At 44.6% G+C, this 13881-nt stretch overlaps 1 protein-coding gene across 3 annotated transcripts in view; it reads right to left on the minus strand.

The window, feature by feature from the left end:
* KIF13B (kinesin family member 13B) overlaps positions 1-13881 on the minus strand; it is a 128166-nt gene that overhangs the window by 13220 nt on the left and 101065 nt on the right. For all 3 annotated transcript variants that reach the window (XM_065055607.1, XM_065055606.1, XM_065055608.1), the window contains 2 exons: positions 10504-10618; positions 8327-8460 (listed from right to left, as the gene is read on the minus strand). In XM_065055607.1, the coding sequence (XP_064911679.1) occupies positions 8327-8460; positions 10504-10618 (249 nt within the window). The remainder of the gene's footprint in view (positions 1-8326; positions 8461-10503; positions 10619-13881) is intronic.

Genomic DNA, 13881 nt, shown 5'->3' on the forward strand with positions numbered 1-13881 from the left:
TTGGATGAAAAAGTGATTCTGAATCGAGAGCCAAGTTCTGTTATTAAACATTTGTAGATAGCGACAGCTAAATTAGACATATATATTTACCCCGTGGCAAAACGTGACCCTTCCACAGCGATAATTTTTGGCGCAATTCCTTCAACGAAGCTGACAAGAAAATACAGAGTAAGAGGGAACATGAAAGCAATTCACTTTAAAGCATCTTTGTAGAACAAAAATTGTCTTTTTCCCTCTGTGCAGTGAATTTCTAAGGGTTTCGCATTATTTTCCGGTCAGGCGAGGGTCGGTTTGCACGGACTTTGAGGTGACCAAATGCCACGTCGTCACTGGTGATCATTGCAATTTGGAGGCCAACCTGGTATGTTGGTGAGACTGAAAAGGAAAAGCAAATGTGTATCTCACCCCACCCCCAGAGGCACCAATATTAGTCCTAAACAAGCTTTTTTTCATGCCATTTATTACATATATAATGGCAATGAGCTCAGAAAAACACATTTGGTGTTTCTATGTCGTTAAGCACTTTGTCAAATGCCTCTGACAATGGTGATGGATGACTTTGGCACAAAGCTGTTTGACTTGGTGTCGCTGGCTGAAAACCATTCAACGTTACCACCCGATACGTAGAAAATGGGAAACTTCTGCAGCAGGACACAATATTTGCTTCGTTAAATGGACATTTAAAGCAGTTTTGAGCACTCGGGATGAAACACTTCCACAAGACATCACAGCAACGCTGTAAGGATTTGGAATCCCCCAGTACGTCACCAAAAGAGTTGAATTCATTTTAAGAACGTCCCCTATTTGCAAAAGGTCCCCCTCAGCAATAGTGCTCCCTGCCCTCTTTTTGAAAGTCATTAATCATTCAAATAGAACATCTTCTGCATTATAAAATGAGATCTGAATATCTCCTCTCCTCTCCTCTCCTCTCCTCTCCTCTCCTCTCCTCTCCTCTCCTCTCCTCTCCTCTCCTCTCCTCTCCTCTCCTCTCCTCTCCTCTCCTCTCCTCTCCTCTCCTCTCCTCTCCTCTCCTCTCCTCTCCTCTCCTCTCCTCTCCTCTCCTCTCCTCTCCTCTCCTCTCCTCTCCTCTCCTCTTTCTCTCCTCTTTCTCTCCCATCCACATCAGACTCCACCTGCTCCAGATGTGGCTTCTGAGCAGGATCTAATGCTTGGTCAAGCAGACTAGAAGAAGCTACTGTCTTTTAAAGAAAATGGATTAAATACAGAATCTCATTATAAATAATATCTCCTTTATTTGAGAGTTTATTTATAAAGGAATAGACCTCTATAGTGTAAATCTGGAAGATCACCAGCCCTGGATGTGTTTAAAAGACACACAGGGACATGGGTTAGTGCCAAAGTTATGGTTGGACTCGATGATCTCGAGGGTCTTCCCCAACCAAAACAATTCTATGATTCTATAAATCTAGACCAGATCTCACTTGTTAAAGTTTGTGGTGGTCTGTTACATCTATGCTTCGTTAACCATACAGCTTATCCCCTGTCGTCTTCTCCATTCGTCGGGCATTCTGGAGGTGCATCACCTGCTAACTTACAATTTTCCTCACCCATTGACATGCAGACAAATATTTTAAAGGCCATCTTTCTCAAAACAAACCCTTCAAATCCCCAAGCGACTGTTTTTTTGTGGTTGGATCCAGATATTCTGCTCCATTGTTTGCTACAACTAAACTCACTGCTATAAGAATGCCCCAGGGCTAAAGGAAGTTGTTTTGTCCTTGTAGAAGTACGGTGTAATATTAAATAAATAAATAGACAAAAAATAAATCAACCAATGAGTAAATATTTTTAAAAGTAACTTAGACCCGGCTCAAATAAAGATAAGGTGGATTTAAAATATTTTTAGTTTCATTGTGGTTTTATTCTCTGCAATATAAGCAAATTTTCATCTCGAATCTTTAATTTAATAATCACAGAATCCCAGAATGTCAGGGGTTGGAAGGGACCTGGAAAGCTCATCCAGTGCAATCCCCCCATGGAGCAGGAACACCCAGATGAGGTTACACAGGAAGGTGTCCAGGCGGGTTGGAATGTCTGCACAGAAGGAGACTCCACAACCTCCCTGGGCAGCCTGGGCCAGGCTCTGCCACCCTCACCCCAAACAAGTTGCTTCTCAGATTTCAGTGGAACCTCCTGTGTTCCAGTTTGTACCCATTGCCCCTTGTCCTACCACTGGTTGTCACCAGAAGAGCCTGGCTCCATCCTCCTGACACTCCCCCTTTCCATATTGATCCCCAGGAATGAGTCCCCCCTCAGTGTCCTCTTGTCCAGCTCCAGAGCCCCAGCTCCCTCAGCCTTTCCTCCCACGGGAGATGCTCCACTCCCTTCAGCATCTTGGTGGCTGCGCTGGACTCTCTCCAGCAGTTCCCTGTCCTGCTGGAACTGAGGGGCCACAACTGGACACAATATTCCAGGTGTGGTCTCCCCAGGGCAGAGCAGAGGGGCAGGAGAACCTCTCTGACCTACTGACCACCCCCTTCTAACCCACCCCAGGTACCATTGGCTTCCTGGCCACAAGGGCCCAGTGCTGGCTCATGGTTACCCTGGTGTCCCCAGGACCCCCAGGTCCCTTTCCCCTACACTGCTCTCTAATAGGTCATTCCCCAACTTACACTGGAACCTGGGGTTGTTCCTGCCCAGATTCAAGACTCTACACTTGCCCTTGTTCTATTTCATCAAATTTTTCCCGCCCAGCTCTCCAGCCTGTCCAGGTCTCTGATGGCAGCACAGCTTCCAGTGTCAGCCACTCCTCCCAGCTTGGTGTCACCAGCAAACTTGCTGACAGTCACTCTAGTCCCTCATCCAAGTCATTGATGAATATATTGAATAATACCAGCCCCAGCACTGACCCTTGAACACTGCACTAGATCCAGGCCTCAACTGGACTCTGCCCCATTGACCACGACTCTCTGGCTTCTTCCCTTCAGCCAGGTTTTGCTTACAACAGCCTCGGTGTTGAGACTGGAATCCTATAAACCTACTAATCTACGAAATTTAGAGCATTAAAATTACCACAGTGTCTTTCTTTAAAGGTATCAAAAGACGCAAATAGATGCTCTTTACAATTCAGTGACAACTTCACAATGTCTTGACTCGGAACTGAACCGATGAGAGCTGAGCTGAGCTTACAAATCAGGCCTGACTTCCTGCCTCTGGTTTAACCACCCATTCCCACTCTGTCCCCCAAGGCTGCTCAAGATCAGCCTTGTATTACTGGTCTTGAAGTCAGTTTTTAAACTACAAAGACATCTATTTTAAGAGATTTTAATTTATGTTGTAGATTACTTAGGGGACTCAAGCAATCAGATAATGAATGCAAACGTTTTTAATAGGATGGGATGCTATTTCTGCTTTCTTTTTAAATAATAAAAGCGAATATATGAACAGGAGTAGGTGAAGATTCAATGCAGTTGCACTGGAGAGCAACCCAAGTTTTTCCGTGATCACTGGATCTGTGTAATAAAATGAAAGCTTAAAATTATTTGCTACTTTTAATTTTGTAATAGAATGAGTTAATTGGATTACAAATGCAGCTCAGTGATTGGAGAGGTTTATAGATAATCTTCAAAGCTCTATCAGTAGAGGAATTTGGATCCTTCACTCCTGTTAGTGATCGCAATGCACAGAAGAGCAGAAACTGAAGGAATTGCTACAGAATTAGCTACAGCACAGAAAATAGAGACTTTGTTGTGAGATGGGCTTTAAGATCATAACTATCATGTCTCCTGATCTGACCTGCAGCTTATTTGTATTTGTATATTTATATACTGGGTGGGTGATGGGGCTGCTGGGGGGTCAGTGTTTGACAACCAACTTTTACACCTTTTACACCAGCTTTTACACTAACTTTTACAACTTTTACACCAAATTCTACACCAACTTCTACACCAACTTCTACACCAACTCCTACACCTTTTACACCAGCTTTTACACCAGCTTTTACACCAACTTTTACACCAGCTTTTACACCAGCTTTTACACCAGCTTTTACACCTTTAACACCAACTTCTACACCTTTTACACCAACTTTTACACCTTTAACACCAACTTCTACACCAACTCCTACACCAACTTTGACACCAACTTCTACACCTTTTACACCAGCTTTTACACCTTTTACACCAACTTGTACACCTTTAACACCAACTTCTACACCAACTCCTACACCAACTTTGACACCAACTTCTACATCTTTTACACCAGCTTTTACACCTTTTACACCAACTTGCACACCTTTTACACTACAGAAACTACAGAACAATGCATCTGGGTTCTGTGGAAGAATAAAACTTCGATAAACAGTGACAGGGGACAGAAATGAATGTGTGAGGTGAGAGAATTTGACCCCTAACTGGCAACTGATGGATTTCTGTTACCATAAAGAGCAAATTTGGAGGAATGAATGACTAAAGGAATGCTTTACAAAGACAATGGAAAGGTCTCAATCATCCTTTTCTGGCTGAAAGCAAATGAGTGGACAAGTAATAAGTTTTTGCACATAAATATCAAAAAGTGCATCAGTTTATTATTTTCTCCTGGTTCATCACATAACTGAAGGAGAATTTCCAAAATGCTTCTCAAGCTCCCTTTTCAGTGCATATCCGCTCCATTATTTAAGAGTGTTTAATTATGTCATTAAAACCTCTTCTGGAAAAATGCTGGTGAAGTCTTGTACTAGATGGCCATCTAATACTAGATGTATTGAATCTCTAATATGTTAAATTATAGTTCATGGCTGTATATCTCTGCAGAAAAAGCACCAGATTTGTTTTGTTGTAAGTTGTTGATCTTAGTGCTTTATCATTTCCAATACAGTACTTAACCTTTGCACTCATTTATAACTGAAGTTCATCATGACCGAGCAGCTCGTTGCCCAATTTCTGATCCCTGTGAGTAAACAGAAGATGAGTTCTGATCCCTCATGCTGAAGTTAGCACATTTTAATTTCAATCGCACGCTGCTGTTAGCCTGGCATCAACTTTAAAGTAAGCGAGCACATATAGGAATTATAATTCCCAATGCTGGTTTTGTTTTATTGCCTGAGTTTCACAAATACAAACCCATCCCAGCCAAGGTGGTGGCAGCCGAACAAAACCGCCGTCTTTGACCTTCTGCTGCAAGTTGAGCGACTAATCTGGAGAATAATGAACCGCAATTAATGAAATCTGCTCTCGTATTCAAGTGCGTTCCTCAGACGGCACATAAAATAATTGAAAGAACTTCCTGCTCTCTAATTAGTTAGATTGAATTAATTTGGCATAATAGGATTCTTTATGTAACTAGCAGAGCGGCTTCCGATGAAGCTGTTTATGTCCCTAAAAGATTGGTTTCTGATGAAGATGTTTATGTACTTTTAAGTTAGAAAGTGCCTATTTTCTCCATTATCTGATGCCTTTAAATTAATTGCCAGTGGTCTGTAAGTAAAATAAGCCAAAATTTAAGCCTTTTTGGATTGCTGGAATTGCTTTTAATTTCCCTACCCTATTCGTGACAAAGCTTAGCACTGCAGTGCGCAAGATTTAAAGCCTGGCCCAACCTTAGTGCTGATGGGGAGAAGTTTAAAAGACTTGTGTAAAATCTGCAGGTGGATGGAGAATCAGAGTTCCATCTGCCTGTGCTTCGTTGTATTATGTACCTGCTCTTGAGCTCTGTCTTTTCCATTAACGTGCTGAGGCTTTCGTGGTGTGCGCTGAGCAGAATTCCTGTTCTTTACCTTATGACCCTGGTGATCTGCAGGAACCACCATGTAATTACATTTTAGGGCATCACCGGGTGCTGACATTAAAAAAACATACATATTAAATTCCATTTTCTGCTTTTTTTGACATTGCTGTGGCAGAAGCATCTTCCTCAGACCCATGTGCATTTGGTAAGTGGTTTTCTTTTCACCTTCATACTAAAGAACCTCGTTGAATGCTCAAATCTTTGTTAGCACGTGGCTTAAATGAGAGATTTTGAGTCAAAGCTATGTTAACAAAATGATAAACTATTGGAGTGCAATTCAGGTTTGTTTTGTGGTATAGAAATACAGACACACGGAGCGGGCAGCTCTCAGGCTTTTCTCTTTCACCTCCTGGTGCAGACGTAGTAATTAATCTTAAAAAATAATGAAACGCCGTTAATGAGAAGCTATCTAAGCAGACAAAAGCCTTTTTCTGATGGGGCGTTAAAACCCAGCAGTTTCGTGGGGTTTGGTGCGGGGTTTAATTGCTAGAACGGCCGTTCTTTAATCAAATGTAAATAACGTGGCCTTGGAAGAACCTTCTTGAAAATCTTGAAGGCTTTTCTGAGTTTCATGTAAAAATTGTTTGGATGCTCTAATCAGCGCTGCTCAACAGATCCTGTGTGGCCGAGCTCATACGGGTCCAGTTCTGGTGACTGAACTGTTGGCGTTTTGATTTCTTTCTGAGTTCTGTTTCCTCTATCACCCTCATACAAGCAGTTTTTAACGAGAACGAGTACGGAAAACTGGCTTTTAAAGTTCTTAGAGCAAACTGCAGAAACATCTCGATGAACTAACTTGAAAATGGTTCTGAGTTCCCCTTTTAATCTGCCCAGACCTAGGAATGAAGTCATTTAACTGTGTACAAAACGGTATGGGTAATTTTCATAAAGTATATTAGAAATGTGGGAGTCGGAAGTATTATTATGGGCTGGAATGTGCCACATATGGAAGGTGGAATAAGAGGGGTTTGTTTGGGTTAATATTTAAATGCAGAGTGTCAAAAGAGAGAGGGGAAGGGGAAGGGGAAGGGGAAGGGGAAGGGGAAGGGGAAGGGGAAGGGAAAGAGAAAGGGAAAGGGAAAGGGAAAGGGAAAGGGAAAGGGAAAGGGAAAGGGAAAGGGAAAGGGAAAGGGAAAGGGAAAGGGAAAGGGGAAGGGAAAGGGGAAGGGAAAGGGGAAGGGAAAGGGGAAGGGAAAGGGGAAGGGAAAGGGGAAGGGAAAGGGGAAGGGAAAGGGGAAGGGAAAGGGGAAGGGAAAGGGGAAGGGAAAGGGGAAGGGAAAGGGGAAGGGAAAGGGGAAGGGAAAGGGGAAGGGGAAGGGAAAGGGGAAGTGGAAGGGGAAGGGGAAGGGGAAGGGGAAGGGGAAGGGGAAGGGGAAGGGGAAGGGGAAGGGGAAGGGAAAGGGAAAGGGAAAGGGGAAGGGGAAGGGAAAGGGGAAGGGGAAGGGGAAGGGAAAGGGGAAGGGAAAGGGGAAGGGAAAGGGGAAGGGAAAGGGGAAGGGAAAGGGGAAGGGAAAGGGGAAGGGAAAGGGGAAGGGAAAGGGGAAGGGAAAGGGGAAGGGAAAGGGGAAGGGAAAGGGGAAGGGAAAGGGGAAGGGAAAGGGGAAGGGGAAGGGAAAGGGGAAGGGAAAGGGGAAGGGAAAGGGGAAGGGAAAGGGGAAGGGAAAGGGGAAGGGAAAGGGGAAGGGAAAGGGGAAGGGAAAGGGGAAGGGGAAGGGAAAGGGGAAGGGAAAGGGGAAGGGAAAGGGGAAGGAAAGGGGAAGGGAAAGGGGAAGGGAAAGGGGAAGGGAAAGGGGAAGGGAAAGGGGAAGGGAAAGGGGAAGGGAAAGGGGAAGGGAAAGGGGAAGGGAAAGGGGAAGGGAAAGGGGAAGGGAAAGGGGAAGGGAAGGGAAAGGGGAAGGGAAGGGAAAGGGGAAGGGAAAGGGGAAGGGAAAGGGGAAGGGAAAGGGGAAGGGAAAGGGGAAGGGAAAGGGGAAGGGAAAGGGGAAGGGAAAGGGGAAGGGAAAGGGGAAGGGAAAGGGGAAGGGAAAGGGGAAGGGAAAGGGGAAGGGAAAGGGGAAGGGAAAGGGGAAGGGAAAGGGGAAGGGAAAGGGGAAGGGAAAGGGGAAGGGAAGAGAAAGAAGGGAAAGAAGAGAAAGAGAAGAAAGAAGAGAAAGAGGAGAAAGAAGAGGAAGAGGAGAAAGAAGAGAAGAGAGAAGGAAGAAAAGCAACTGTCCAAAGCACAGAGCAGAAGATGGCAAAAGGTGCCACAAGGAGCCGGGGAGAATGGCATAAGAAATAACCAATTAAAAACAGAATGACATTTTCCACTTGGCGATACGCAAACAACACTAAGTGCATGTCATAAATTTTACTACTGTCACTGCAAGTGGTATCACCATCCATCACACCGGGAGCACACTCGGCACCTCTGAAAAGCCATGTGAGTATCAATAAGTTTGAACAGCTCCGCTATCTCGGACGGAACGGAGGGGAAATGCATCGCGAGGCTTTACCATGACTAAAAGCTCGGTTTGCTCGGCATCAACATATAAAATAGCACTCACCAGTATTACTGCATAGCCTGTTGGGGTTAATTTTTTACCTGCTGAGCAAGAGGAGAGGTCTGCCTGCCCTTCTTCTCATCTCGGACAGGAAAAAGAGACTTGAGCAGCTTTGGCATCTGAGGCACGAAGGACTTGACGGGGTTCAAGTAGGAAGCAGCAAGGCTACCAATACCTATTGGAAAAAGGGATAAAACAAGGTTAGTTATACTTTGGAAAGAGCCCCAAACAGAAAAACTCCAACGAACAAACAAATGCAAACAAAATACAACAAGCCCCCAAAGCAAACAAAAAACCAAACCAAAAATGCCATAAAACCAAACCCCAACCCATTATATGATAAACCAACCCAAACATATTACAAAACTATTAGCATTTCAGTCTAAGACGGCATCTTGCAGTGGTCAAAGCATTAGCCAAGGGAAAGCGCTGAATGTTTGCTCCTCCCTCGAAAGGGACACATGGATTTGGGTGGATCTGAATGTGTGGCCCCAGGAGATGGCATTTTTTTCATCGCATGGTGTGAAAAAGCTTCTCGTTTGCAATGGGAAACATAAAACGCTTTGTAACTTGCAGAAGCAGGAAGAAAAGCAGCAAAATTGAGAAAGGATGCCCACACAGTACACATTTTTAACAACAATTACAGAACTTACTAGAAATAAAAGATGGGAAGATGCAAGTAAAGAAAAAGAAGAAAGTTAGGGGCATTCAACTCTCCTTAATCAGACTGGCATTTTTAACACACTAGCCCCCCTTGAGCAAACCTAGTTAGACGTACAAAACATCACTACTATAGATCTCTGCATTCTCAGTCACACATTAGGCAAATCAGCTGCAAAATCATGCGTCCGATTCAAGAGCTGCTCATTTTCTGCCACATTCACGGCTTTGCTGCTTTTGCTGGTTTTACTCACAGAACAAACGGTGCTTTCTGAGCCCACTAACTTCAGACATTGAGATAATCCTGGGATAAGATTGGATCTTCGGACAACTTAAACCACGTGGCATTAACGGAACCAGTAGCAGAGATAAAAAAAGTGAGACCTGGACAGGCTGGAGAGTTGGGCGGGGAAAAATTTAATGAACTATAACAAGGGCAAGTGCAGAGTCTTGAATCTGGGCAGGAACAACCCCAGGTTCCAGTGTAAGTTGGGGAATGACCTGTTGGAGAGCAGTGTAGGGGAAAGGGACCTGGGGGTCCTGGGGACAGCAGGGTGACCATGGAAAAAGGGTTTAGATACTATCAGGATATACTTGGGGAATGTATATATATATACATATAATATATACAGCCATAGCACCCTGAGAACACCAGATCTCATCTGATTGGGGAAGCTAAGCAGGGTCGGGCCCGGTCAGTACTTGGATGGGAGACCAGCTGGCAACAGCAGGGGCTGTGGGCTGAGCCAGCGCTGGGCCCTTGTGGTACCTGGGGTGTATTAGAAGGGGGTGGTCAGTAGGTCAGAGAGGTTCTCCTGCCCCTCTACTCTGCCCTGGGGAGACCACACCCGGAATATTGTGTCCAGCTGTGGCCCCTCAGTTCCAGCAGGACAGGGAACTGCTGGAGAGAGTCCAGCGCAGCCACCAAAATGCTGGAGGGAGTGGAGCATCTCCCGTGTGAGGAAAGGCTGAGGGAGCTGGGGCTCTGGAGCTGGACAAGAGGAGACTGAGGGGGGACTCATTCCTGGGGATCAATATGGAAAGGGGGAGTGTCAGGAGGATGGAGCCAGGCTCTTCTGGTGACAACCAGTGACAGGACAAGGGGCAATGGGTACAAAGTGGAACACAGGAGGTTCCACTTAAATTTGAGAAGAAACTTGTTCCCAGTGAGGGTGGCAGAGCCTGGCCCAGGCTGCCCAGGGAGGTTGTGGAGTCTCCTTCTGTGCAGACATTCCAACCTGCCTGGACACCTTCCTGTGTAACCTCATCTGGGTGTTCCTGCTCCATGGGGGGATTGCACTGGATGAGCTTTCCAGGTCCCTTCCAGCCCCTGACATTCTGGGATTCTGGGATTCTGTGAGAAGGCGAGTTGGAATATTCTAGAGTCTGAGTAGCTTTGCCACAACTGCTCAGTATTCACATAGAGGGCACCGCATGAACTCTGAAGAATAAATTTCTCTGCATCTCCCAAAGCAGCTCAGCTTTACCTGACACGCAGGAGCTGGACAACTTGAGTCCAGTTTCAGAAAAGCTGTTCCAGCTTTAGGAAACGCCTTACCTGGATCAGGGGAGCGGTTTTGCTGCCCGGAGCCTGGCAGAGAGGTACGAGACGGGCTGATTCTACTGGAATTTGTGGCACCTTGGGATACATCTTGCTGACTCTCCCATCGGCCCTACGGCAATACAAAGAGTTGTATTTTTCAAAGCTGGCACATCAGCGGGAATACAGCAAGACTTACATACCCTGCCAGCCCCTCCACAAAGATCAGAATGCACAGACCCTTCCCCAGAGACACTCTGAGCTGAAACACCCAGTCCAGCAAAGATAAGCACCCTCAGCTCCCATCAGCATCAAGGCACAGAAAAAACTCTACGTATAAACATTAAAACTCTATTAGTTCACTCAGTTGTGCAGCCGTGTAGTGGAAGTTGAGTACATTACAACCAATCTACCCCCAATTCCTAAATATTTTGTGTATCTGCTCCAGAAGAGTCACGAGCAAAGGCTGAGCGTGCCAGAGAGAAGTGGGGAGGACACACAGAGCTCTGAACAAGAGAAGAAATACAATCCTAACGGCTGGACATTAATACCTGGGGTCAGAGAATGAGGCAATGGATGAGTTCGTCAGATTGAGAAGAAACAATGGTGGCAATGGGACTTTTGAACAGCCTGGGAAAGAGGCGGATGGAACACAAGACAACGAGCTGCAGATGCCAGCAGCCAAGAACAAGACTAAGACAAGACAGGTTGGAGTTTTGATGCTGTTAGGAAAGAACTTTTATAAAGGTCCATTGTGGCTCCGCGTCTTTCATCCCAACCTCATGGGTCAGAAACTGGCTCCATGACAAAGTCTCTTGGCTGACGGAGAGAATCTCCCAGTTAATACTTCACATCAGTGCACGGGCGTCAAGAATCTATGTGGCCAAACCGTTTTATCCTAACTCGATCATCTTGAAATGTAAAATCTTTTGCAGATTGGCCAGCAATGATTACGCTAAGTCTCCAATGCTACAAGAAGTCTCAATGTCTTTGTGGAAAAGTGTTGGTCTGTCCAGCACAACCACCTCACAAAGTTTCACCTTTCTAGAAACAGAGGTTGCAAAGAGAGGATGGGGCAGCCAAACCCATAGAAATCCAAGTCTGATTGCACTTCGGTTAGTTACGCTGTGCTTGGTATGATATCTTTACTTGTCTGGATTATATTGTATCTGAATCTTGCTTGTCCTTTTAAAAGACATAACCAAAAGAGAAATATTCTAACGATGAGATGGTGCAGCAAACATAGTAGAAAGGAGTCACAAGGGATGGACAGACCTGCTGCATCCCAGAGCACAAGTTTTCCATATATTTTCCTAGGGGAAGAAGGGGAAATGCGCCTTTTCCAGAAGCTTCACACTGTTGGATGCAAGGAAATAATCCAACCTTGAGCAGCAAACGACAGGCAGCTAAACTAATCTTAACTGTAACTTCAAGTCGTGAATGTTTCACAAATAATAAATAAGCCAGGACAGGAAGAATAGATTTCTCCAACGGGTTGAAGGTCAGCCCAGGGCAAAAATCGTTTCCAGGCGGATCTATAAGTCGGTCCCGTTGAAGCTCTCCTGCTTTGAATAGCAAGTAACTCATGCTTTTGCACAGCAGCACCATGTTCAGACCTCTCCCTGCTAACGTCTATATGTTAGATGTAAAGAGCACAGGTGCCGTTTCTGTGAAGCAACGTTTGGGACACATAAAGATTAATGACGTCTAAGTTGAGCTGGGCCCATCAGCCTGAACGTCAGAACTGCTGTAACCAGGCTGGGACTAGCAGTAACACCCAGGCTTTGTTAAGTCTTGTGTTTTTGAGGATGCTGGTGTTTGAGCCCTTCTTGCAAGCTCCCTGCTATCCGTGTGGATGATCAACATGTTCTACCCACACTTTAAGCCCCCAAATTCAGCATTATCTTTGACCTGCAACTTATTTATTTCTTACATGTATCAAAAAGTCATGCTGGTGTCTTGAAAATTCCTGCCACAAAATGCTCCTCTTTCCTATCCCTATGCCCAGAAACAGCTTTTGCCATCTTGTGTTTCAACTACTGCGGGTTATTCCAGGTGGTCTTACCCCATGTGGTCCTGTCCCACTTATATCCCTTCAAAATACCGCTTCTCAGACTTTCTTATTGTGCCATTTGGATTATTTCACGATCTGCAGCAGACAAAGCCAGCATGGAACCAGGCAATGACTTCAGACTACGCTCAAACTGTCTCTGGGATGTAAAACGTTCCCTGCATTGGATTAGTTCCCTCCCATGGATTAGTTTGCAGGAAAAGAGTCAAACATGAGAAGAGACTTTATCCAGATGGCAAAAATATCTCAAGGTAATTCAGTATTTTTTTGGATGCACGACTGTAGCCATAAGACTCAAAACGATCTGGAAATACTGTTTGGTTTTGGTGCCTTCTGGTCCGCAACCAATTCCGTAGATGTTGGCATTAGGTTAAGACAAAGAACCACGGAAGAGTGCAAACCACCTCAAGGCTTTTTTTTAGAAATGAAGTTTGGTGGGTGGTACTTTGGGATCACAGCATAATGATCCACTTAGTAATGCCAAGCGGACAGGGGTGACGTCTTAATCATTTTCTACCTATAGGCCAAGCCTAAGTGCTTCTGGAGACCAAGAGACAGAAGGAACTGAAGGACTTACAGGAAAGTTTTCCAGTTACTACAACGCTGATTTAAGGCAGGTAAGGAGCAACTCAATCATCTTCTGAATCCCTTTGTTGAGTCAGAACCGCCCTTCATTGACTGCTCCAAAATAAACCATTTCAGCCACGTGTCTTACTTCCTAGATCTGATAAGATCTGATAAGTTTTAGTGCCTTTTTCCTTAGGAAAATGTTTTTATCTTAGGATCTTTAGGTAATTTTGCATCAGCCTTAATATTATGGATGACTATGTTTTCCAAATAATTTTACTTTAATGTTCTATGCTTTGTGAGGTTAAATAAAATGCAGGTCCCAAGAATAGGAATATGCGCTTGAGAAGAGGATTTGTCTGGCCATATACTTGGGTTTTTAAATAACACTCACTTTGGAGGGAGAAGAAAAATCATCATTTTAGACTGAGATGACAGCAAACCAATAAAAATAGGTAATTCAGGGCAACAGGTGGAGAAACATTGGCAAAATGAACTACTGAAGGCAACTGAAAGGGTCAACGGCCATGCAAAGAACCTGCAGACAAAAGGCAGTTCACCAATGATTGATTTTACTAAACCGAAAGGTAACCCATCTCAATCTCACAAAAATAACAATAATAAAAAGAATTATTAACTATATTAACTTGATGAAGTTCTCAAGTTTCACATCGCACGTTATATAGTGCTCTCACATGATTGCTTTGTGCATTCACTAACTGAAACACTTCAAGTCTAAGCAACGGGGGTTATTTAAG

Source organism: Columba livia, chromosome 3 (genome assembly GCF_036013475.1).
Source record: "Columba livia isolate bColLiv1 breed racing homer chromosome 3, bColLiv1.pat.W.v2, whole genome shotgun sequence".
In the NCBI taxonomy this organism is placed as follows: domain Eukaryota; kingdom Metazoa; phylum Chordata; class Aves; order Columbiformes; family Columbidae; genus Columba; species Columba livia.